Source organism: Citrus sinensis, chromosome 2 (assembly GCF_022201045.2).
Source record: "Citrus sinensis cultivar Valencia sweet orange chromosome 2, DVS_A1.0, whole genome shotgun sequence".
In the NCBI taxonomy this organism is placed as follows: domain Eukaryota; kingdom Viridiplantae; phylum Streptophyta; class Magnoliopsida; order Sapindales; family Rutaceae; genus Citrus; species Citrus sinensis.
In genome coordinates, this window is record NC_068557.1 from 27,164,356 (window position 1) to 27,187,278 (window position 22,923).

The 22,923-nt window shown below is 34.5% G+C and overlaps 4 protein-coding genes and 1 non-coding gene across 5 annotated transcripts; 1 reads left to right on the top strand and 4 right to left on the bottom strand.

The window, feature by feature from the left end:
- Positions 1-4,213: 4,213 nt before the first annotated feature.
- LOC102618190 (BOI-related E3 ubiquitin-protein ligase 1) lies at positions 4,214-5,753 on the bottom strand. The gene is made up of 3 exons (XM_006468366.4): positions 5,448-5,753; positions 4,974-5,313; positions 4,214-4,861 (listed from the first exon to the last, which is right to left on the bottom strand). The coding sequence occupies exons 1-3, from the start codon at positions 5,627-5,629 to the stop codon at positions 4,295-4,297; spliced, it is 1,089 nt and encodes a 362-aa protein (XP_006468429.1). The 5' UTR covers positions 5,630-5,753; the 3' UTR covers positions 4,214-4,294.
- An 8,569-nt stretch (positions 5,754-14,322) lies between these two features.
- Positions 14,323-15,648, top strand: LOC107175575 (transcription initiation factor TFIID subunit 8). The gene has a single exon (XM_015527116.3). The coding sequence runs from the start codon at positions 14,536-14,538 to the stop codon at positions 15,379-15,381; it is 846 nt and encodes a 281-aa protein (XP_015382602.2). The 5' UTR covers positions 14,323-14,535; the 3' UTR covers positions 15,382-15,648.
- Positions 15,649-15,968: 320 nt separating this feature from the next.
- On the bottom strand, positions 15,969-18,913 carry LOC102617911 (vesicle-associated membrane protein 721). The gene is made up of 5 exons (XM_006468365.2): positions 18,510-18,913; positions 17,963-18,104; positions 17,756-17,876; positions 16,736-16,798; positions 15,969-16,314 (listed from the first exon to the last, which is right to left on the bottom strand). Exons 1-5 carry the CDS (start codon positions 18,697-18,699, stop codon positions 16,165-16,167), a joined length of 666 nt encoding a protein of 221 aa, XP_006468428.1. The 5' UTR covers positions 18,700-18,913; the 3' UTR covers positions 15,969-16,164.
- Positions 18,914-20,226: 1,313 nt separating this feature from the next.
- Positions 20,227-22,625, bottom strand: LOC102617629 (peptidyl-prolyl cis-trans isomerase FKBP17-1, chloroplastic). Its single transcript, XM_006468364.3, has 4 exons — positions 22,245-22,625; positions 21,747-21,869; positions 21,254-21,370; positions 20,227-20,963 (listed from the first exon to the last, which is right to left on the bottom strand). Exons 1-4 carry the CDS (start codon positions 22,608-22,610, stop codon positions 20,844-20,846), a joined length of 726 nt encoding a protein of 241 aa, XP_006468427.2. The 5' UTR covers positions 22,611-22,625; the 3' UTR covers positions 20,227-20,843.
- Positions 22,626-22,643: 18 nt separating this feature from the next.
- On the bottom strand, positions 22,644-22,715 carry TRNAK-UUU (transfer RNA lysine (anticodon UUU)). Its single transcript has one exon. It is a non-coding gene; the product is annotated as a tRNA-Lys (tRNA).
- Positions 22,716-22,923: the final 208 nt, after the last annotated feature.

Genomic DNA, 22,923 nt, shown 5'->3' on the forward strand with positions numbered 1-22,923 from the left:
GCAGCATTTGGCAATTTTGCTAACGACGTGTCGATCTTTGAAATCACATACATCACTTTTAAACGACAACAAAGGATGGGCCTATGCCGACGACTTGTTCGTGTCATCTTCTGCGTAAAAACCATGCTCGTTTCCAAAAAATTCCCCCCACGCCATTAAATGCTGAAGATTTATCTCTATTTCTTTTCAAACAGTTTTATGGTCCACTTCGAAAAGAATTATAGGAAATAGACAATTGAATATCGTCAATTCAACAGTTGCTTTGATTTTCTCCATTCAGTCATGGCTAAACAAAATCAATAACCAAATTGTCAAATCACCAAAACGATAATCATAGAAAATTTGTTTAGCTTGATGCTTCATTATGGACTTGTTTCTTGGCACAGGCTATATTTTGTATGTATGTTCTTAGATCAATGAATCTCTGAAATCAGCGTCTGATTTTATAATATGTTTCTTGAATTATGAGTTTTTAGTCCAATCAATTAATGAAATGGATCAACAGTTGCCGTAATTATTTTCTTGGCCTAGGAAGCATCGTCGACCTGCGTGCATAGACCGCAATCAAGAGCTAATTATTTAATGCAACCAAAGCATAAGTCCCAACCATTATTAGCAAAAAATAATTGAACTGTAACTAACATTGAAATGCTAGCCTACCTTGATCTCTTCAACATAATTTAACTTTCGTTTGGCCCCTTTTTAAAGTAAGATGTGTAAGTGCTTTCCAACAGTCGGCTTGGGAAAAAGTACACTTTTTTTTTTTTTTTTGGCCATTACTTTATACGTACCAAAACGTGCTTTTGAGATACATTATCATGGCGCAGGGAGGGTTCTCAGCTCACGGGATTAAAGTTTAAAGAAGTTGATTATTCGATTCTTAATTTTTAATAACTTTCTTTTCGGTTTCTGACACAAAATAGATAGGATTGCTCTTAAATTATAAAGGATTATGCCGGTCATAGAGGGACAAAATGTCCCAATTAGATGGGTCCCTTTTTTTGGGCAAAAATCTCCATCATCAAACGTTGCTTTCATCTGCGCCCATCATTTTAATAATTAGGGTTTTGAGAATTTTATTCTCTTTTTTATCTCAACATGTACTGCTAGGATTGCACGTTGATAGATACTCAAAGGGATTGTGTTACATAATTATAACGACGAGGTAAACGGACTCATATATATTTTTTTAAAAAAATTGTTGGTGAATTCATTTTATATGTGGTGCAACACATAAACTTGTGATGTTAGTTGTAAGGTGAGTATAGGTAATTCACAAGAGTCTTGTGCAAATCACTCCACAGGTACTAATTAAAATGTTTGATGTGAAAATTTTATCATACATTAGAGAGAGTTATATGTAGTTTCATTGTATTTTCACCCATTATTTGAACTTTTGACCATACCTATATAACACCTTCTTTGGTCTCTTCATTTGACTATAATGGATGTTATTGTTATGGATCCCTTCCTTTAAGTTACAATTATTGTAACTTATACTCCATACAAAAATATGCAAAAAGTTATTACATGTGGTTTGCATATTTTTTGATAAAATGTAAGTTACGTCAACTGTAACTTGAACAATTGGCTATTGTTGTATATGTGCACTTAACTAATCAAATTTATTGTGTTGTGACAATAGATAATGCCTTCAAAGTCTATCCATCTAATCAAATATGAAATGAGTTATAATCCTAATTAATATTTTGATTGTTGCAGGACTTTTATGCAGAATTATTATTTTTCAAAATAAAAAAAAAAGTAGGGTGCCACAAACACTTGCTTTAATTATTTTTGTAATTTGAAAACTGTAGCAACTTAGAAAATGCTCATTAAAAAGGGAAAACAAAGTTAGATTGTACAGCTGCTTGTTGTTGTCAATATTTGGGAGACTGGGTGCCCATACCATCAACCCCAGCTCCAGCTAAAGGATGGGGACCTTTACCCAATTCCCAAAGTTTACAAAATAATTAACCATATATGATACAATTAAGTGAGCAATTAGTGGTTATAATTGGTAGTTATTCATACGATAATTTATGCAAAATCAACTTTTGCAAATACTTAATTAATTAACTTCGTATATATTCTTTGTTATTTTTAATATAATAATAAACAAATCAGACCACCCCACTCCGTCGACTCATCAGCTTTCTCTTCCTCGTAGACTCGTACGATTCTCTAGTAAAATAATAAAAGAAAAACAAAAAATAAAATAAAAACAAGACATGACATGGAAAAAAAGAGACAGTGATCAGCATGATAGTGACAACACGTGTCCAAATTAAACTTTAACCTACTAAAGTGGGACCCTATTTTTTAAAAAATCGAGATTTTCCACGTGGACCCACACCCCATGGAAAAGACAAAAAATCAGGGGACACAAATACAAACACAGCACTTTTTAACACCTACTGCCAAAATTAGAACAAGTTATGATGATATCTTATTACTGTTATTATTGTTTTTTTTTTTTTCATTTTCTCGTGTTCTTACAACTTTAACGCTCTGGTTTTTGTCGGCTTTGTACCATCCAAAATTTCTGCCCAATTTAGCCACCTGATTATTTAATTAATTTTATGTAAAAAAAACAAATGATAGTAATAATGATGATGTTGAACGAACGGGCGTGCGTACGCCTTGTGCAGCACGACGTCGGCGGAATTTTAGGGTCCCTATTTTATTTTTCTTATTGTGTTTGGTTCACCTCCCCCACACCGTCACTTCAACTGCGAACACAGTACCGCGCATTCAATTGAGGCCTAGACATTTGGGCAACGCATCGTTTTCAAAATTTATATTGAGTATTGATTACAAAATTACTATACAAAATTATGAAAGTGCATCAAGAGCAAGAAGCCATAAGAGTCTAGCACATTGGCTTGGGCGTAAACGTGAAAAAAATAAAAAAAAATCGATCTCTAATTTCTAAAATCATCTGATTTTTTGGGGGAAAATAGAAAGTAAAAGACAATAATAATTATGCTTTTGCTTTTGACACCCCACTGACAAGTTGCATCTGCAGCACGCATGTTATGAGTGTGTACGAGTAGGTGCAACGTACGGTTAGTATGAGTGGTAATTAGGCAGTTGGCTTGACCTTTTTCGTACTGCTCTCATAATCTTTATCTTTAGCCATTTTTTACCCAAAAATAAATAAATAAAATTAATTTTTGTTTGCCTTGTATTTAACGCTGCGTAGCATTTGTTTCTACTTTTTCAACAGGAACGCAAGGTTGTAATTATATAAAACGCCATGCACACACTGCAGTGCTGCAGTTGGGGTTGCAGAGGAACAACACGTGGTGGACCCCGCACTGAGTTTCAGTCTGACGTATCAGGTCGTCTTTGCCACTTGGCACATGCCCAGGTTTTAATGCTCTTCTTTCTAGCTAGCTTACCCTTTCATTGTTATTATTGTTATATATTTATTTTTTTTTAATTTTTGAGTCGAACTTTTATTTCTTGGTCGTCCTAACTTAAAACTACGTCGTTTAAATTAATCTTTTTAATGCAAAATAAAATACTCTAATAACAACGGATTTGAATTGAAAACTTGATAGTGGGGATTGAATGTGGGGGATTTGAATAAAATATTCAATATGGGAACAAGTACAAATAAGAAATCAGGCTTCTCCCCCCCCTTTTTTTTAATGACAAAGAAGACCACTTGAAAAAGAAAATTGCATGATTGAGTCCTAGAAATTTAAACGGATAAAGCAGAGTGAAAAAAAGAAATAATAAATGATTCCACGAACAGATCTCTGGATCTTGTCATAAGTGGGCCAGTAACACAACTCCTCTCTCTAAGGCTAGTGTGCAATTTCTGTTGATTCCAAGGATCGGTGGCAATGATGCCGTTCACAGTCACACCATCATTTTCCTCTTTTTTTTATTTTATTAAAATTTCTAACCTTTTCTGCTTTACCATTAAATAGAAGCAAACAAGTGCTAGCCCCATTGCCAAGAAAATGCAAAGAGAGTGATTGAATGCGCCCCCTCAGTCTCCTCCATTCAGATGAACAACAAAAATGCTATTCCAATTTTGCAATCTCGTGACCCATTTCCGCCCTTTTTATCTAAGGTCAATTTTATTTCCAAATTTTACCTTCGGACCATTTCTAATTTTTCAAAAATTACTAAAACACTCCCAAGATAAGAGAAAAATGCCGATTAAACAAAGATAAGCAATAAGCGAAACAAAAACCAATTAAAAAAAAAATTCTATATTTCCTGAATAATTTTTTTTTCAATAGCTGTTCATTTTTTTTCCTTTTCTGATTGTAATTAATTAAGACAAGTTAACATGGAGACTGGCATCCACTACAAAGTTACAAACCGGACAGGAACCAATAAGACAGGACCCACAAACTGTACACAAACACAAGTGCCGGCATGGCAGCAGCAACACGCTCGACTCCTTCTCCCCACACCGTCGGCACAACATCCTACCACCACCAACCGCCTTATCCTGCGCACCCTCCCCTGCTATCGTGCTCCTCCCAAAATCACTGCTCCCGCAGCTCGACTCCGCATCATCCTCCGCCGCAGCTGCCAGCGTGGCACCACCACCAGCACAGTCATCGCCTTCGCCCCCCACGTGTGCCAAGACCTGTTCGAGATTGCTACGTAGAGTGTTGGCTGTGGCCTCGTTGGTTTGCGCCAAGTCCCTCCATATTTGATTCTCCACAAATAAACTTTTTACTCTTTCTTGAAGAACCCAGTTGAGTTTCCTCATTCTATGAATCTCTTCGTCCTTTTCCTTTAACTTATTGGCCACTCCTTCTTGGATTGCTGATATTAACATTCTTGATTGCCTCTTCCTCTGTTCTTCAAGTTCCAATATCACTTTCTCCGTCTGTTAATGAAGCATTATTAAATTAACACACCCGAAAAGAAAAATTGAACATAAAACGAGAGCATGAAGGGAATAAAGGAACTTCAGAAACAAAGATGATTGCTTTGCTTACATGTTGGGCAATGTAACGGTCGATTTCGGACTGCTGTTGTTGCAACCGAAAGATGATGTCTTGATCAAGTAAAGACGAGAAGCCAGAGAGCTTTTGCTTTTGAGAGACAAGGGAGAAGGCATCAAGATCGTTGATTGAATCTCTTTGGCGCTTTCTTGGTGCAGGAATATTGTACGTGAGCCCGCTATCAGCTTTGTCCATTGACGTTTTAGTAGAAATCGGATTGCAATCGAAGGCTTGATAGAATGGTAACATAGTTTGTTCAGGCATTGGTTCAGCAAAAGGAAAGAAAGAATCCATCTGGGTATTGGCGTTTACTTGATTTGATTTGATAAAATCTCTGCAAATAACAAATAACCCGACCCACACATAAGAAACTGATTCATCTAACACAACGGAAAAGAATTAAAAAAAAAAAAAACATAGTTTTATTTTTAATTTTTCGGTAGTAAAATATATAAAAAATATTAATACCTGTGTGAGATTAATTGCGAAGGGAGAAGGTCTATGCGTCTAGCTTCAACCGCCATATTTGAAGATGAAAAGAAAAAAAAATGCGATTTTTTGGTTTTGGTGTGCTTTGTTAAGGCTTTGGTTGAAAGAGAAGAGAGAACGAAAAGGAGATGAAGAGTTAAAAAGAGGAGAGCCGAGAGCATGCAAAATAAGAGAGGGTGGCAGTGTGGGGGAAGTTTCGATGAATGGAATTTGTGGGTTTATTTAGGCTTTGGTTTTATTTGAGAGGAGAGATAAAGTCAAAGACTTATGGAGAGAGAATCTTTATTTAATTCATAACTTTTAGCAAAAACATGGAAAGTAGATTGGATTTGATTTGATTTAAATAATAAATTAATTATCCTCACCCCAAATTTTATTTTCCATTTTCTTCTCGACTTTCGTTTCGGTTTTTTCGGAAATAACGACAAACCTGCAAGGGCAGTCAAGCCATTTCACTGATTCCCCTGCTTTATTTTTGTGAAAATAAGGCGGGGATTTAATTAACCGACTCTCGGCATATCCTCCACGTATCAACTGCATGGTGTCAAGATGCCACAGTCCAACAGCGACCACTCGGAGCCTGAGGTGTAAGGAAAGAAAGAGAATGGTCCGTCGCGAACGTGGCCGTCGAGCGAGGGCCCCAGTTTACGCTCGTGTGAGGTGTGCTTGCTTGTTGGGGCAGAATTTTTTCTTTTCTTTTCTTTTTTTTATTTATTTTTTTTTACAGAAACGTTTTGGGAGAATAAAAATCGAATTGATGATGAAATGAAATGAACCTACTGTTGTCTGTTGACGGTGGTGGTGGTGGTGTTGTTAAGCTGCCCCATGTTAGTGGACCCCATAGGAGGAAGGGAGGGGAACGTGGGGCCCATGACTGTTTTATTGCGGTTTCCCTGCTTTTGATGACGTTTGTCTCCTTATTTAAACCGGGGTGTCTGTGTACGGACAAGTGGGTGACCGATGGTCCGATCTGATTCTCTGCTCTTATCTAATATTATTTGCATTCAGTGCGGGGCTTCTTATTTTGATTTTTTTTTTTTAATCTGTCAGATTTAATTATCTTTGTTGTTAAGAGTTTAAGCGATCTGGTGCTGATTAAGGCCAATATCATTATATTGGGTCTTGTATGGGTAAAACTAACCCAAAACGAAATGGTGGTGTTGATAGTTTTAGATGACAGAGTTCCCTTAACCGGCTGCATTTTTGCCAGCGATATTTGAATGCATATATTCACAAAATAAACTTATATTTTCTGGCACTCTGCCGCGTGAATGTGCCAAAATTAAAGGAATGGGAACGCTGTAAATTTGGTGTTAAATCTTTTTGTGGACTATGGTTCCGATCAAGTTTGTAGAATTTTTTTTTTTTTTTTTTTTTTGGGTATGGAGAGGTTATCATAGATTTCATTATCTTTCTTATAATCTTAATTTCGTATAGCCATAGCGAAAACGTCAGTAATAAAAGAAAAATTAACCCAGTAAATTATACACATCCAAATTCCTCAACAACCAAGCTTGGATATATGTACACTTTAATTTGGTCCCCCCACACTATATTGAATTGATGGCCATATCTTAGTAACCATTATTATCATATATATATATTTTTATTGACCAAATTGGATGGATATGGAACAATCGACCCACTCATATGTTCAGAACTATCTAAAAATGGTGTTAAATTTTATTCCTCCAAAAGTGAAAAAGAAAAAGATAAAGAAAAAAAGAAAAAAAAAAGTTTGTGCACAAGAAAAGATATCAAATAAATGTAATATAGCGATAGACAGATGGGCTTGATTCCCACATCCACCATTCACTCTCTCTGCTATTGCTTTTGCTTCCATCAAATCCCCCATTGTGCTTGCCCAACTCTTTAAACTTATACATTTAACTTTAAGTACTTTCTCATTCACTCAAAAAGATGACAAAAGTAAGAAAACCAAACGACAAAAGCAGAAATGTATATATATAGCTAAATGCTAATTTAATTTAATTTGCCATCGATCCCAGATCGAATAATTTGAGATAATTGCACTGTTTTGATAGTGATGCCTGCAAAGCATATATATATATATAACTCGTGAATATGATGAAAGTTGGTTTGCACGATGGCTGCATTTTCTATATTATTAACTTGTGGTACCACTCATAAATAACATTAAAAAAAAAAAAAAAAAGGTAAGAAGATATGCTTGGAAACTTCAGCAAATTTGTCCTCCGCCAAGGAAAAAAACAACTTTGTATTTCGCTTTTGCATATGCTTTGCGTACAATGTGAACATGCACACTTTCATTATGATTAAGTCAGAATTTCATCTTTATATTCGCTAGACACTTCAATCAATCTCTTTGCTATGCATGCTAGCTGTAATTAATGGGTCAAATTTTAGGGGCATTATTATTTTCATTATTTTTTGTCTCAATTGATCGGAATAAAGATTTGAGTAAAATATATTTCCCGGAACTTTCCATTTGGAAACCCTAGAAAATGCAGACCGCATACTTCATTTTTCAGAAGTGGAGTTTCTAGCATTAATGGCCACTAGCCAGTCACTTTGATTTACCATTTTTGATATCTTCAATTCAAAGGTTGGTTTTATGTGCCAACCACTGGGAATATCCTACATTTATGATGATTCAAAAGCTCTTTAAAAAGTGGGAACCACCATTTAAAAAAAAAAAAAAAAAAGTGAACTCAAATCCAACTTTATTGATCTTTTAGGTTGGCTCGTGAGCAGTATATTACATATTGATCAATATCCCAACTCTTTTTACAAATTTGTATAATGGAAATGTAATCTTGTGAGCATGAGATGAAGCAGAATCACTTTAAGGTGGGTAGCTAAATGATGGTTAAATGGAAGTCATTGATAAAGTGCTTCTGCTTTCTTCACTAATGCAATTTAAAAAAAATATTTAAAAAAAAAAAAGAGTGAAAGAAAGAAAAGGGAGCAATTGGGTCCCACCAAAAACCTTAAATTTCATACATGTTCTTAAGTTGTGATTATTAAACCAAGTAAAATGATAACACGTCCAATTAGAGTAAAATTAGGTCTCTTGTTGAGATCAAATGATTTGACACCACTACTATTTTTTTCTATGAATGGCGCCGCCTAAGATCTTGCTCATTGCTTTGATTAATATAAAATTATCACTGTATGATGCTTTGCCAACAAATCCCCCATTTGATGATGATAATGTTAAACAATTTTCGTCACTGCTTAATCGTATATATAATACATCTAATGTAGACTAGTAGTTTTATTTAGTTAATCAATTGACTTCAAATTGTGGGGAGTCTATTTTTTTAAATAATATAAAAAAAATAATGATGTACATTTACAAATTATTGTACAATTTTTTTTTTAACAATTTGAGGTGACTGGCATCGGTGGCGTGTAAAGATTGGTTAATTGAAAGCGTCCCAGGGCCCATTTGATTACTTTCTTAAAAAAATATTTTTTTTCACTATTTGCTTTTGTGTAATCTCTTATTACTGTAAAAAACTTCAAAACATCAGGAATCAAGACAAAATGAAAGCAAGAGATGAAAAAGAATTAGTGATATATTTAGAAAGTTAGGATACAAAAATTGAATTTCCTACTTTTGTGACACCAATACATACTACTTAGATAAGAAGAGTTTAGTATATACTTATTAATGCCACATTATTTAAAATACAATATACGTCCTTAAAGGAAAGCAAATGATATATAAATTTGAAAATTCCATAATTAAAAAAAAAAAAAAAGACAATATCTATAAGTTTCTTAGTATCACAAAAGCGACTTCAAACTCTATTCTGAGATCAGAAATGATGAAATTTGACAAAAAATTTGACGAAAGTCGAGGCATATCAAGAGTGTTGTTCCTCTTGTCAGTAACTTCAAAATGAATGACACATTATATGCACCATTTGTCCGGTTTCACTTATCAAAAGATGTCTTACCTGACTATATTACATACCAATCTCCATATCATCTGAGCTTACTAAACTAGAAGAGGAAGCTAATTAAAATAAAGAACAGAATTTTGATTGCGGTGACACAGAATTACGTATATCCTAGGTATATTTTGTCCAAAACAGGTAAAAAAGAATTATTCATTTCAGAAGCATCGGGGGATAAATTAACCAGCTCCATTGACGGTCTATATTTAGCGAATGTTAGTTGAAAAGTGAAAACTATTGTTTCTGATGATATTGCCAGGAAAGACAACTCGTACAAATCGTCAAGACATGAACATGAAAGAAAAGACAGCTTGAGAATCCTATTTCGTTTTCACACACCGAAATCAATTACTTTCGGCCATAAAATATAGATAGCTTTATTTAATTGTTCATCAAACAACAACCCGAGGGCACTAGCTTCCATCAACTTTCGGATTTCAACACAGAATCTCATTCACACAAAACTTTCAGCAATTGACAAAAATTCACCTATCGATTTTGAGTAAAATTGTCAATAAATAGGCTTAGAGACAATGAACGGGAACCCAATTGAATACGACTTGGCATTGTCAATTCCATTAGAATTTAATTCTTTTTTGGAGGCTGCTTTGCATACACGATAAATTAGTTGTGCACCTGTTGTTGGCTCGAACCCTAAGTGTTGTCTTTTCTCACGTATGTATATATCTTTATCATCAACAATAATGTTACATAATTGTGGACCATTTTCCAGCTTTCAGTCTTGTATTTGATGTTGATACATTTTGGTTTATGTCTCGCAAGAGTTGAGTAGTTTTATCTTGCTTTTTGTTAAACCTTGTTTCATCTCTTAAGTCTTAGCTCAAATTGAGGGACTCTTTATTATTTCACGTATAGACCAAGTTTTTTAAAGCCGTATACAAATAGAATTGCATAAAACAAGCATTATCCAAAACATGTGCGTAACATGACTTCCCACCTAAATTATTAATAATTATTTTATGTATGAACTATTTTAAGAGTTAAGTAAATATTTTTGCAATTTATTGACTTTTATAAGTTAGCATGCAAGTGATGGTTAAGAAAAATCTACTTATTAGATTCTTTTAGAAATGAATAAAATACCCCATGTTAAACATTATAAAAATTAAACCCTTTTGCTTGTAGGAGGGCACTTTGCGTTTGATGACTCCAAAGGCACTTATCTAGTCGTTTTTTCCACTAATCTCCCAAAACCACCAAACCCTATTCTGTCGACACTAGAGTCTAGACAGCAGCACAGGACTTCATTGAAGAGCTAAAATATCTTAGAAGATAGAAGTGCTTTTGCCAAGGTATGGAAGTGATTAATTTGTGAGCAATACCAAATAAAATAACTCTATAGCTAGCTAGCGTGTGGCAGCACAGCACCAAATAGTATGTGCAGCAGAAACAGGAAACCCTGGAAACTGACAGGCAAAATTATTGGTGATATTATTGAATGAGGAAAAGAGTTCTGGTAAATTCAGTATTAACTAGCAGATTTCTTGTAGATTTCCCCGGATAAAAGTGAATGTGATTCAGATGAAATTTATCAAATTAACTAATCGTACATTTTTCCCCCAGTTGCACTAAATTTAAGCTTTTGACATGTATCGCATGGAGCATCCGAAAAAGCTGCCACAGTAAAGTCACACATTGCTATCATAATAAGAAATAATGCATAAGCAGAAATGAGTAATGACAAACAAAAGTTCAAAGTGCAATTATAGTTCTGGTCACTGGAGAAACAATACAAAAGAAATATTGCTATCTGACCTATCATTGTTCTAAACTTATTAGACTAGCTTATCCTCTAGAGGCTGCTGGATTACCATGATTTGATAGCAGATTTTGTGCAAAATTCTAATGGTATCATTTCTGACATCATCTGATTATTTAAATTATGCAAGATTTTGATAAGCATTTAATTAGTCACCTAATCAACTTTTTGAGCATTCTTTCAAATTTTACTATATTCAAGTTTGATATTGGCAGGTTTTCTTTAATTTCTTACAAGTTGAAACAAAGCCTAGAAAGAAGGAATCAATAATCAAGAACAAACAAGTAGTAGTTGCTGGCATAATATTCTGGATTGTAATTATAAAACCTAACTAGGGTTTCCTGTCGCTATCATTGGAAAACACAGAATGTAATCTTCATATTTGTAAACCAAGTGGAGAAGCTGAAACACGGGTTTTTATTTTCAAATCAAGTGATGATTTAGAATAGAAAATAAATTTCTAAATTCCAGGATGATTCATCTTTTGAGAGCACAAATATTCTTGATAAGCTCCAAAAGCTAATAAATAAAAATGCTACCATCGAATTATCTTACAAGCACAAAACTCAACACTTGGAATTTAGAAAGAGACTTTTGAACTGACTACAAACTTATAATAATAATCCACTGGGGTCTTTCAGGTGATGTTGATCAAGAACAATGTCTACAAATTTATGTAAGCACGCAATTTTTGAAAGATAAGGTTCGTTATACAAAGAAAATTCAAAGGATACTAGAGTTGATCATAAGAGGCATCTAATTTACTGGGTCATCAAATGGTCTAGCCTTCTAGAGGAGTCAATTTTATTTTTTTTTCCCACATCCAACAGGTTTGGTGAACCAAAATTCAAATATATACCTGAATTCAAAACATGAAATATCTACAAAATAATTGACAACATAAGTTGGCGTATAAAAATATAATGATTAAACGTTGTCATAGACACGACTTCAATTATTTCTTAATGGTTAAGAGTCAAGGCTAAGAATGTATCGGAAATCAACATTTTTTTTGGTAATTCGCTCCTCGTTTTCTTAATATCATTTTCACATGCAAATACGCAATTAATACCCTATTTGACTACGTAATTTGTTTCAGCGTATATATATATATATTATATAGCCTAATAATCACATGCATGATTAATTATCATATAAGCCGGCGTTAGTAAATTAATTCTCTAAACCTAATCCCATTGCACACATGCCATCATTTGCACAACCGTTAGATTATTATTTTAATTAATGAAACGAAGTGAACCCTAATCTAAGATTAAAATAATTGCTGATTTTTTTTTGCTTTGGATTGAGAATCTTTGCTTAAGGGAAGCATCTAGCTAGCTAATTGGCTGCTTCTTTTTAAGTAATCTTTCACAAAGCCTCAATCATGCCTAAAGAATAACTATAATTCTGGAAATGTGTTACCATTAATTTAATTAAAATTTGTAATTAGTAGATCACGACGAATGCGTTAATCACCCTCCATCCACGCGGACTTGACCGCCGACCTACTATTTTTTTTTTTTGTTTTTTTTAGACAAACCAAATTATTACTATTTTATTCGACTGTAACTTTAGATAGCTTATATTTATCTTCTTTTTTTTTTAAAAAAAAAAGTATTTATACGCATTTTCATGGCATGAAAGATACGTGCAACCGGTGTTTGAATTTTTTTTCTCTTAAATTTATGTACTTAAAACAACACCCCACCTTTTAATAATAAAAATTTGTGGTGATGAATAATTAACGATTCTGTCCCTACATTTTTTTTTTTAATTTTTTTTTTATGAAAGACAATTCAAAGGATGTGCATAAAGAAACCATTGGTTGTCAAGCAATGACTCGAACATTCTTATCTTCAATCCAGCTATATTTTCTTGAAGGCAACATGAAGAATTGAAATGGGGGTTATCATTTAAGAAGATTTTTGGCCATTATTTGGGGTTTGTATGCTATTTATGGACAAATAGAGTAGTTTCATGAATTATTTGTCACGTATAATATGATATAGATCTTGAACTGCGACAAAGAATGAGATCACTTTCATGAATCATGAGTAATGGTCCCTTGGGTGAAGCACCAATTATATATTTGTAGTGGCTTTTATTGATGTTGTTCAATATGTACCCACATTTTATCTTTTGCGATTTGTTCTATTTGTTAATAAAATTTTGATGATTTTTTTCTTAGAAACAGAAGCTGAGAAAATATTATATGAAACGGAATTAGACCACTCGGAACATGTAGTGGACTTGGAAGAAGATCAAATGGATCAATGAATATATATATTGAGTTGGGTTGAGCCCATTTATTAATTTTGAAAGCAAATTTATTAGCCCAGAGAATCGAAACCTTACAAGATTTAGGCACCTGTCACGTGTGGGCTTCAAGCACGGAGAGACCTGAGGCATTAAGAAAGAGTAAGCCTTTGGACACCGCAAAAAATTGAAAATCACCTAACTATGAAAAAATAATAATATAAATTAATTCATTTATTATTTTGAATGCAAATTCAACTGAACACTTAAATAAATGATTTTTAATAGAAATTCAGTTGAATACTCAAACACATTATTTTTTTTTACACTACCCTATTTCGTAATTTATATTTATATTTATATTATGTTGCAATACTTATTACACTTATTTGTTATTTCATTATTTATTACACCTATTCGTTATTTTACAATATCTTAAGCAGTAAAAGGAAAATAATCTTTTTTAACATATAGATTTATATTTTTCTAAATAAAACTGGAGTAGTTAAAAAAAAAAAAAGATGTTATGAAGATTTAAAATGGGTGTTAAAAGTTCCAATCATTAAAAAAAAAAAACTGATGAATGTGGTTAAGCGAAATCTTTTATTTTTATTATTTTTTTCAAAATGATTTTTAAAATAACCTTATCAAATGGCACTTTATCCCTCATAATATGAGACTTAAAATGTATAATTTTAAAGATTTTACTTTAGTAAATACTAAAATTACAAAAATCGGAATATGAAATTTGTATCGTACTTTTTTAAAAATATTTGGTATGTATTAATATTGCCGATTAAAAAATAAATTAAAATAGCGAACAATAGTCATACAACCAATGTGACTAGCTCAGTGGCAGGCTTCAGACCAGGATTTCCTCAGTTTCTGCCATTTGTGAGCGCGGGTTCAAAGCCCAACACGCACGCATCAAACTTTTCTCCTGAATTAAATTCGAAGAAGAAAAACAAAAATAAAATTATATTACGGAAAAGCCCCCCAATTTAGAAGGCAGCCATTAAAAATCAAAATCGATTGGGGCGGCTCTGCTTAAAAGAGTAGTCTCTGCTCCGATACACTAACGATGAAATCCCAGAAAACAAAAACGAAAAAACACCAAAAACAAAATCAAAAGCCACCAACAGAACAAGGAGAAGAAACCCCTTCGGAGTTCGCATTCACCGTCACAAAAGTTGCGGTGTCTCAGATCTGCCGTTCCGTTGGGTTCAAGGCGGCGGAAAGCTCAGCCCTCGAAACCCTAACGTTGGTGGCCGCCAAGTATCTTCAACAGCTGGCCAGTAGGGCCGCATCGTATTCCCATGTGGCCCACCGCAGCGAATCCAACCTCGTAGACCTCACAAACGCCCTAAACGACGTGTCGTCTGGTCAAGGCTTTCCTGGTGCGTCAGCTCTTAACCGAAACTGCATGTTGGATTCTGGGGTTTTAAAAGAGATTGCCGGTTTTGTTAGGCACGGTTGTGAAATCCCATTTGCGAAACCCATTCCCCGAAGCAAAAATGCGCATGCAAATTCGGTTTGCTGCAAGAAAGAGAATGACCGGGGCTCAAGAAGCTTGCATTTGCATATCCCAAAATGGTTGCCAGCATTTCCTGACGAGAGAAGTTACAATAAGGAATGCCAGGGACCGGTTTGCAACAGAAGTGAAAAGTTGTGGGAGAACTCAGAATTTCCTGAAGGAGAAAGGTTTACTTTTGGAGGATACAAGTGGGAAGTTTTGGGTGGAGATTTGGCAAAAGAGAGGGAGAAAGTGAGGTTCAAGATTGGGGTGAAAGGAAACAATGGGGTTGGATTTGGGGTGGATTTGAGAAATGGGGTGTGTAGAGGGGGTAAAAGGGTGCGTTGGAATGTTGGTGATGTTATTGATGATGGTCAAAATTGTTTATTCAAGCCTAAGAGAAGTTTATCTTAAATTTTATTATGATTATGATAAAGATAAGTATGGTAATGTGCTTAAACTTAAATCATCGCTGTATTTGTGTTGCGTTGCATCCTTCAGAAGTGTGAAACCTATTAGTATCTAGCTGTATATAACAACGCTACTACTGAAGGTTTTGGAGCTCATGTTGTGCTAGTCAGTAGTCATCACGTCCTGTGATTTAGCTTTGTTCTTCGCGACAAGAACATCAGTTTTGTTTGGCAAGAATTACTTGCAATGTACAATCCTCGTGTTTCTTCTGATAGCTTTGGCAAAATTCACTTTCTGCTACTTTACTGAATGTAGTACACTCTCACTGCCAAAGGTCTAGAATCGATCATATACTTTATACCACGTATTTATACACGTTACCTAATAATGTAATCGATACTTTACTGAATAGAGATTTAACAATGTCACCCATCACAGAACTATGTGGCGCTGGCGCCCGATCTGGGAAAGTTTAGAATACTGGGAAAGTTAAAGCTACTTCCACACAAATTCAGGAAATTCGAAGCTAGCTAAGAAGGCCTATTTTAGTTATGGCCGGTATAATCAGCAGCAGCATCTTTGCACAAGCATTCTCACAATATAATGACGGGACTCATTCACAAGCAAAAATAAGTTTTCGGTTTTCTTTGTAACAAATATAGGGAAACTGCTAACTTTTTTAGACTAAATACAAAGTCAAGATCATATATATTTATATATCTCTTTCACAATATCATCACAGAAGCTCTTAGAAGAGCGTAATATAAGCCTCCTGGAGAATAGCACTCATTTTCCGCAGTTGAAACCATGGCAAACAGAGAGGACTATGATGAGGATCAAGGCAATCAGTATTCCCAAAACAATCAGCTTGATCTTCATATTTTGCAGCCACATTTTCCTCCGCATTTTGGTCCCCGTACTCCGAAAGTCTTGTGCCTGCAAGTGTTCAATTTTCCAATTAGGAACGACTTGCCCTTGTCTATGAGGACATGAAAAGTATCATTGTAATGTTTTCAAACAAATGGCTGAAAACTCAAAAATGGTGGAGATAATATCAAATCACGTGATACATTTTACAATGAGGTCATCAATATTAATCATGCAGCAAATCATCTATCCTTTGTGGTATCCAACATGGGAGAGAAAAGGAGGTTCAATGACATTGGACTTTGAAGGAAAGCTACAGAGATTTTTGTACTAAAAGTCAAAATGTATGATTTGACCTAAACATAAACTTCAACTGCCATTAACCCTCAGACGGAATAGAGATTTACTCAATCAAAGTTCTTAAAGTTTTACGTTCAAATTATTATCACACACACACATTTGTAGCGCAAAAGCGAAAAGAGACACTAACCTGCTGATGAAGGTTCTCAGTCTTATCGACCAGTAGCTCAATCTTTTCCCCCCTATCTAAAACCTGCATCAAAACTCAAGGATGAGTCAGTGATGACTATACCACAACAGTGACAAACAAGGGATGAAAAGGCATTGAGGTCCAAATAGTCCGTATAAGTCAACAGAATGTACCACACATTATTTTGATTCAATAAGAGGATATTTGCATTTTACATAAAAAAGAAAAAATGGAGTTAGTCAACTTTTCCAACATAGAATTTTATCCTAGAAGTGTGCAGTTATCGATCTTTTTGTCGGAACATTATCTGCTATGCAACTTAAACTACACAGAGATTAAATCGTGCAAATAATTATTAACTGGTTATACATATAATTCTCAAAAGCACAAAAAAACCTTCGTGGCATAATAAATATGATTCAAGTGAGGTGCTATAAGATACAAATTAGGGAAATGAAATTTCCAAATTCATGATACTATTCCTAAAACCTCATCAAGAGAAAAACACATTTAACAACACCTCTCACCTTCTTGAATGCAATCACATGTGTACATGTTACTTTTCTTAGACATTGAGGAAGGAGAAGCCAAATTGTTTGGCATGCCTAATAGCCTGCTTCAATAGAGAGTCTAAAAAGAGAACTAACGACTTGCTACCAATCAGACCTTAAAATGAAAGTATTAATGAGCTGCAGATAGATATAAAGTGAAATTGTAACTGCATCAGGCTCTCAGCAATCCATTTTCCAATTTGTCACTTATTTTTCTTTAATTTTGAGTTTCTTTGTTTTTCTCCCATGACATTTTCAATACAATAATTTTGCAATCTTCCCCCCAGCTTCACTTTTAACTATTTCTAACACAAATAGGAACACTTGTAAAATATTCAATAACTGTAAAAGGCAAAAGGAAAAGAAAGAATGAACCCAGCATCTAAAAGCAAGTGAGAACAAACTACTGATACATCTATCCTGTAGAAAACCCAACAAATCACTTATGAAACAAACAAAGCATCCCTACCTTTTCAATATTCTCCATCATAACACCTTTGACTTCTGAAACCTGAGCCTTAACCTTCGCAAGCTTGCTGATCTCCTCAGGATGATCAACACAGTACTGCATAAGTTCTTTCAATTTTGGTCTGCAAAGTATAATATATTAAGCAAACTAGAGTAACAAGAAAATCGTCTGTTCATGGGCTTTAATATCAGAATCACAACAGAATACCCAAATTCCTTGTTCAGGCCATTGGCAGGAGCCGTGGCAGCCTTTCCACCCCCATATTTGGAAACAAATTCATCCTTGACGCGCTCCAGAAAAGCCATCGGTATTTGTCTTCCGGACGATTCATCTGCGACCACACAATATGCTGCAACATCGAAATGTCAGCCAACCTACCAACAGAATAGAAAAGAAAACAACACACAGAGTATACAGCAGATGAACTACGACAGCACGATTTACTCGGAATAGTTAACTATATTTGCAACTAACAAGACAGCGAACGCCCTCGTAATCTTCTTTCAAGTATCAACATGTAATTACAAGCTAAATACAATAGCAGGCTGCTTCCTGGCAGTTTCGCCGACAGTAGAGTAAGCAAATAAACTAATCGAAAAGCATAAAAGCGTTATTTAAAATATAACCAAAGATAATCCCTAAGCTATAAAATGACACGAGAGCCACCGCTACCGAACCTGAATCCCCCAATTTCTCATAACATATCCACAAATCAAAACGCAAACGAAGTGAGGCAAAGATAAAAGAACATAACTGTAACCATTATCGACGAGATAATTGAAGGTGTGAGCATCACAGTTGTAGGTGAACTTGTTGTTGGAAGCAGGGAGTTTCTGGAGGCACTGATAGGCTATGGAGTTGAAATTGCCACTGAACTCAGTGTACTCAGCAAGCACAACATTTCCGCGCGCCACGAAGGCGTAGATCAGCGATTTCTGGCTCATTTTGATGAGACTAATTGAGTTGAGTTGAGATGAGATGAGATCTGGGCTTGTTTTTATTTTTTATTTTGTTTTAAAGCTCCAAGAGGTCTCTCTCTCCTCTCCAATTTTGTTTGTTGCTATGCTTTGCTTTTTTACGCGAGAGAGAGAGAGAGAGAGAGAGAGAGAAGGAAGAGTAAAGTTGGAGGTTTAATGAGGCTTGAGAGAGAGAGAGAGCGGCAGAGAAAGCAAAAGGTGGGTGTAATTGAGATTAGAAGCAAAAGTGGGGTCTTATTATTGATGCGGACTTCAATTTCTTGCCTCAATAATATTGAGGATGTGGATGGAGCCACTTTCATTTGGGTGTTCGTTTTGTGGGCTTCTTTTCACTTGTCTTAAATAAAATCTCCACTTCTATACATTCCTATATATTATAAAATAATAAAAAAATGTATTAAGTACGTTTAGAATGATTGGATTAGGAGAAATTAATTATACTTAATAGAAGGTTTAAATTAAGTTTAACTGAATTCACATGTTTGAAATGATTGAGACTATCTTTTATATAAATTTTTGGAGCCAAGTTATCATACAACCGGCTATTGTAGCATGGTCCAAATTTTTGTAGATGACATTTTAAATTTCCACTCAATCAGTAGCCCAAAAAAAAAATTGCTTTGAATATGATGGTAAATTCTATGTAGAGAGAGATTGCCAATAACTTCGTCCTACCCCTTAATTAGTATATGTAAATTACATGCAAATGTTGATTCGATGAGATATATTTTGAATGAATTTGCCCTTTACTCAATAAACAAATTTTAAATTGATGGATATAATAATAATCAGCTCACTGAATAGAATAGGGAGCCTATTATATTGAGGGTGGGGCTATTTGAACAAATTAATTTTCTTTCTACATTATTTTTAATTAAAAATTTTATTACCAATAAATTTTTTGATAAAATTATTTAATTAACCTTTCTTCTCTATTCATTATATATTCCTCAATTCTCATCAATTCTTACATATGTTTTCATTTATTTACAAATAATTAGTTTTATTATGGGTTATCATAAATTAAGAGAAGCAAAACCCATAATTAAAAAATGAATATCAACGAATATTTACTAGTCATAAAAGTTAATGAATATTAAGAAATTAATCTTTACTAGTCATAGAAGCTAATGAATATCAAGAAAAAAAAATTGTATATGGAAAGTATGAAATAGAGATTGTGATTTACTAAGAAAGAGAAAAAAAAATTGAATTCAAAAGAAAGTGAAATTAATAGTTTAATTTAAAGAATACAAAAATAGGAAGAGACTATGCAATTATGAGTATACAGAGAAAGAGAATAATAAAGGGTAATTTTGGTATTTTGAATTATAAACTTTTAGTAATGAATTTATTTTTCTAAAATGAGTGGAGAAATAAATTTAGTGAGTTAGATAACCGTAAAAATCATTTATTTTTAAAAATTTGCATAAAGTTCCTAAAAAGTTACTTGTTCATGGACAAATCAAGAAATCACACATTGCATGTGTAGGGTAAACGAGTAAACAATGCAAGGACTTTATTCGCAATTTCCAATTATGATATTGTTCATCTACAATTTATAAAAACAATAATATATTGAAAGTACAAATTAGGACACACATTCTATTCATACAAAGATAAACGACACATTCCTCGGCTTGGTGGCTCTCCAGTGAAACCCAATCGCCTTGACACATCAACGTGGCACTGTTGCTGATAAGATGCATTGAATTAGATAGACGCGCGACACATCTAATAAGTACCCAAACGCTTCCACTTCACATTTCCACTACATTGCAATTGCATTGCCCAGCCTTTACGTTACTCCTCACAGAGTCACAGGTCAGTCACGGCATCACAACAATGACCCGTAAAGTAGCTCCAATTTCACATGCAATTTGAATTGCCAACAACCTATATCTTAATTTCGAGTATCGTCGTCATTGATTCAGGTTTCGTTTGCATATCATGATATATGTAATAGATTAATCAACTATTACATTGTACACATACACCGTATGACACAAACAAGAATTAATAAGATGTTCAACGTTAATTCTGCTAAGATCTCAATAGAGAGCTACACGGCATACATACATACATATACGGTAAGTGGGTGGTGGACTTCACTAATGCCTCAGGCTCACCAGCTCAATATCAAAAATCAAAGTCCCAAGCGTTGAACCTTCTCCATTGGCAAGACGGGTTGGGTTGAAAATGGTGGTAAACAGCCTCTGTCGATCAAAGAACTGTAGAACAATCAAAAACAGGTGAGTGTAAAGTATGAACAATGTCCCGGAACATGGAGCTAAAATCAGAGTCCACCAAGACCACATAAAATATATACCAAATCAAATTGAGTTTATGAATAATCAGGGGAATCTTAAGATAGAAACAAATTCCATATTTTTGTAAATTGGGCTTGAGATTTCAAAATGAAGAAAAAATGGCTGTTTATAGAAGAGAACAGAGCAGCAGCACAAACAATACAAATACAACAGAGCATAAAGAACAAGGAGAAGAAAAACATAGTACATACATTAGGAGGTATTGGTTCTTGTGATGTGTTCTGATATCCTTGTGACGGGGGAATTACTACCCGACAGATACCTCCAACTTTCATAGATCTCACAGCTGCTTCAATCCCTGGAATCACCTGCTTAGAGTTTCAATTGACAAACTAACATCACAGCATTTTCCAATTTCGTGTTATTAAAATTACCAACCAAGCTCAACCATTAACAGTTATATATTTATTGTTAAATGTTGATTCTTCCAAGATTTAGGCAAAGAGAATTAATTAGTGAATACACATGTGTATACGCATGCAATGAATCCATATCAGAACCGAACAAGACAAGTGAAAAACCCATATGTTAGAGTTGCTACGAGTAGAACCATGACCTATATATATTTTTCTTTTAACTTTTGAACTTGAAACAGCTAGTTGTTTTCTCCCTGTGGCACCATGTCACTCTTCCCGTTTCACCTAACAATTAGCAAATAGCATTTACAAGAAAATTAGGACTTACTTTCCCAGAACCAAGGATGAAGAGAAAAGGAATTGGTTCCCCAGATTGATCTTTGTGATCATACGTAGAGTCAAAGCGCCAGCCCTGTTTAGCAGCCAATCTTCCATAGTAGTGTATTGCAACCTTTTCAGATTCAAAGTGCCAATATAATTACGTCTATGTATATCGAGATAAGGAAAGCCGTAAGGGTCAACAAATTAAGTATGAACAAAAATTAATATTGGGTTTCGGCTGTGTGTGTAAATAACCCAAATCGTTTTTTGTTTAGATCTTCATTGATTCAAATAGACAATAAATGATAGCTTCTTTCAAAATCGGGTTTTGGGAAAGCACATAAAAAAACTCCTTCTCTAGAAAGCATTTCAGCAATTATTAACGGCTTCCATAGAAAAGCTCCAAAAACATTATTGTACTACTATACGAAGAAGTAAAGTAATAAGTGCCTTTGTTTTTCTTAATAAAAATTGAGATAAAAAATTAAAAAATTGATTAGATAACCTGGTCGCCGTCGACGGGAACCGGACCCCTGCCGAGGCGAAGGTCCAAAGCTTTAACGCCACCGGAATTTGGGAGCTCCAACAACTCAGCAGCAGCAGCAGAAGAAGAAGCAGAGAATGACGATATCAGTATTTCAAGAGTGGTGGTTACAATTGACACGGTTAGAGCTTCTCTTCTCGTCGATAATAATGAAGAAGAAGAAGAAGAAGAATTTGCGGTGAGTTTGGGAGTGACAAAACGAATGGTGTGATTGTGGAAAGCATGGACCGACCGTACAGGCGCGAAGCACCGAATCATCGTATGATCCCGCTCTCTTCCCTGCCCAGCCCCCTGTATCCACGTGTAGGAAACCAAAAACTTAGCCATGCCCAGGCTCACAAATAATAAGAGCAAAATGTTCGCCGTCTGTGGGGATCGAACCCACGACCACGTGGTTAAAAGCCACGCGCTCTACCACTGAGCTAAGACGGCCTCACGATATCCTGTTACTGTACATAATATATATTTAATAATATCACATTGTGTTTTATGTTATTTAAATTGGACTATAAATAATCATTTATTGTGTTTGTTATGTCATTTGATTAGATAGTTACTAATTTATTTTATATATTGTTTTAATCAAAATTATCTCAAATTAATTGTTACACTACATTCTGGAAAGTATATTTGTTCCACA

What these genes read in the sequence shown, in the direction of transcription:
- LOC102618190 (XM_006468366.4), bottom strand. Translation starts at nt 5,629, where the DNA reads ATGCTCTCGGCTCTCCTCTTTTTAACTCTTCATCTCCTTTTCGTTCTC. An exon ending in TCGCAATTAATCTCACACAG is followed by an intron (nt 5,314 to 5,447) that starts GTATTAATATTT and finishes TGTTATTTGCAG; the next exon opens with AGATTTTATCAAATCAAATC. An exon ending in ACCGTTACATTGCCCAACAT is followed by an intron (nt 4,862 to 4,973) that starts GTAAGCAAAGCA and finishes CTTCATTAACAG; the next exon opens with ACGGAGAAAGTGATATTGGA.
- LOC107175575 (XM_015527116.3), top strand. Translation starts at nt 14,536, where the DNA reads ATGAAATCCCAGAAAACAAAAACGAAAAAACACCAAAAACAAAATCAA.
- LOC102617911 (XM_006468365.2), bottom strand. Translation starts at nt 18,699, where the DNA reads ATGAGCCAGAAATCGCTGATCTACGCCTTCGTGGCGCGCGGAAATGTT. An exon ending in TCTCGTCGATAATGGTTACA is followed by an intron (nt 18,105 to 18,509) that starts GTTATGTTCTTT and finishes TCGATGTTGCAG; the next exon opens with CATATTGTGTGGTCGCAGAT. An exon ending in TGATGGAGAATATTGAAAAG is followed by an intron (nt 16,799 to 17,755) that starts GTAGGGATGCTT and finishes GTTTTGATGCAG; the next exon opens with GTTTTAGATAGGGGGGAAAA.
- LOC102617629 (XM_006468364.3), bottom strand. Translation starts at nt 22,610, where the DNA reads ATGGCTAAGTTTTTGGTTTCCTACACGTGGATACAGGGGGCTGGGCAG. An exon ending in TTCCCGTCGACGGCGACCAG is followed by an intron (nt 21,870 to 22,244) that starts GTTATCTAATCA and finishes GAATCTGAAAAG; the next exon opens with GTTGCAATACACTACTATGG. An exon ending in TCATCCTTGGTTCTGGGAAA is followed by an intron (nt 21,371 to 21,746) that starts GTAAGTCCTAAT and finishes AACTCTAAGCAG; the next exon opens with GTGATTCCAGGGATTGAAGC.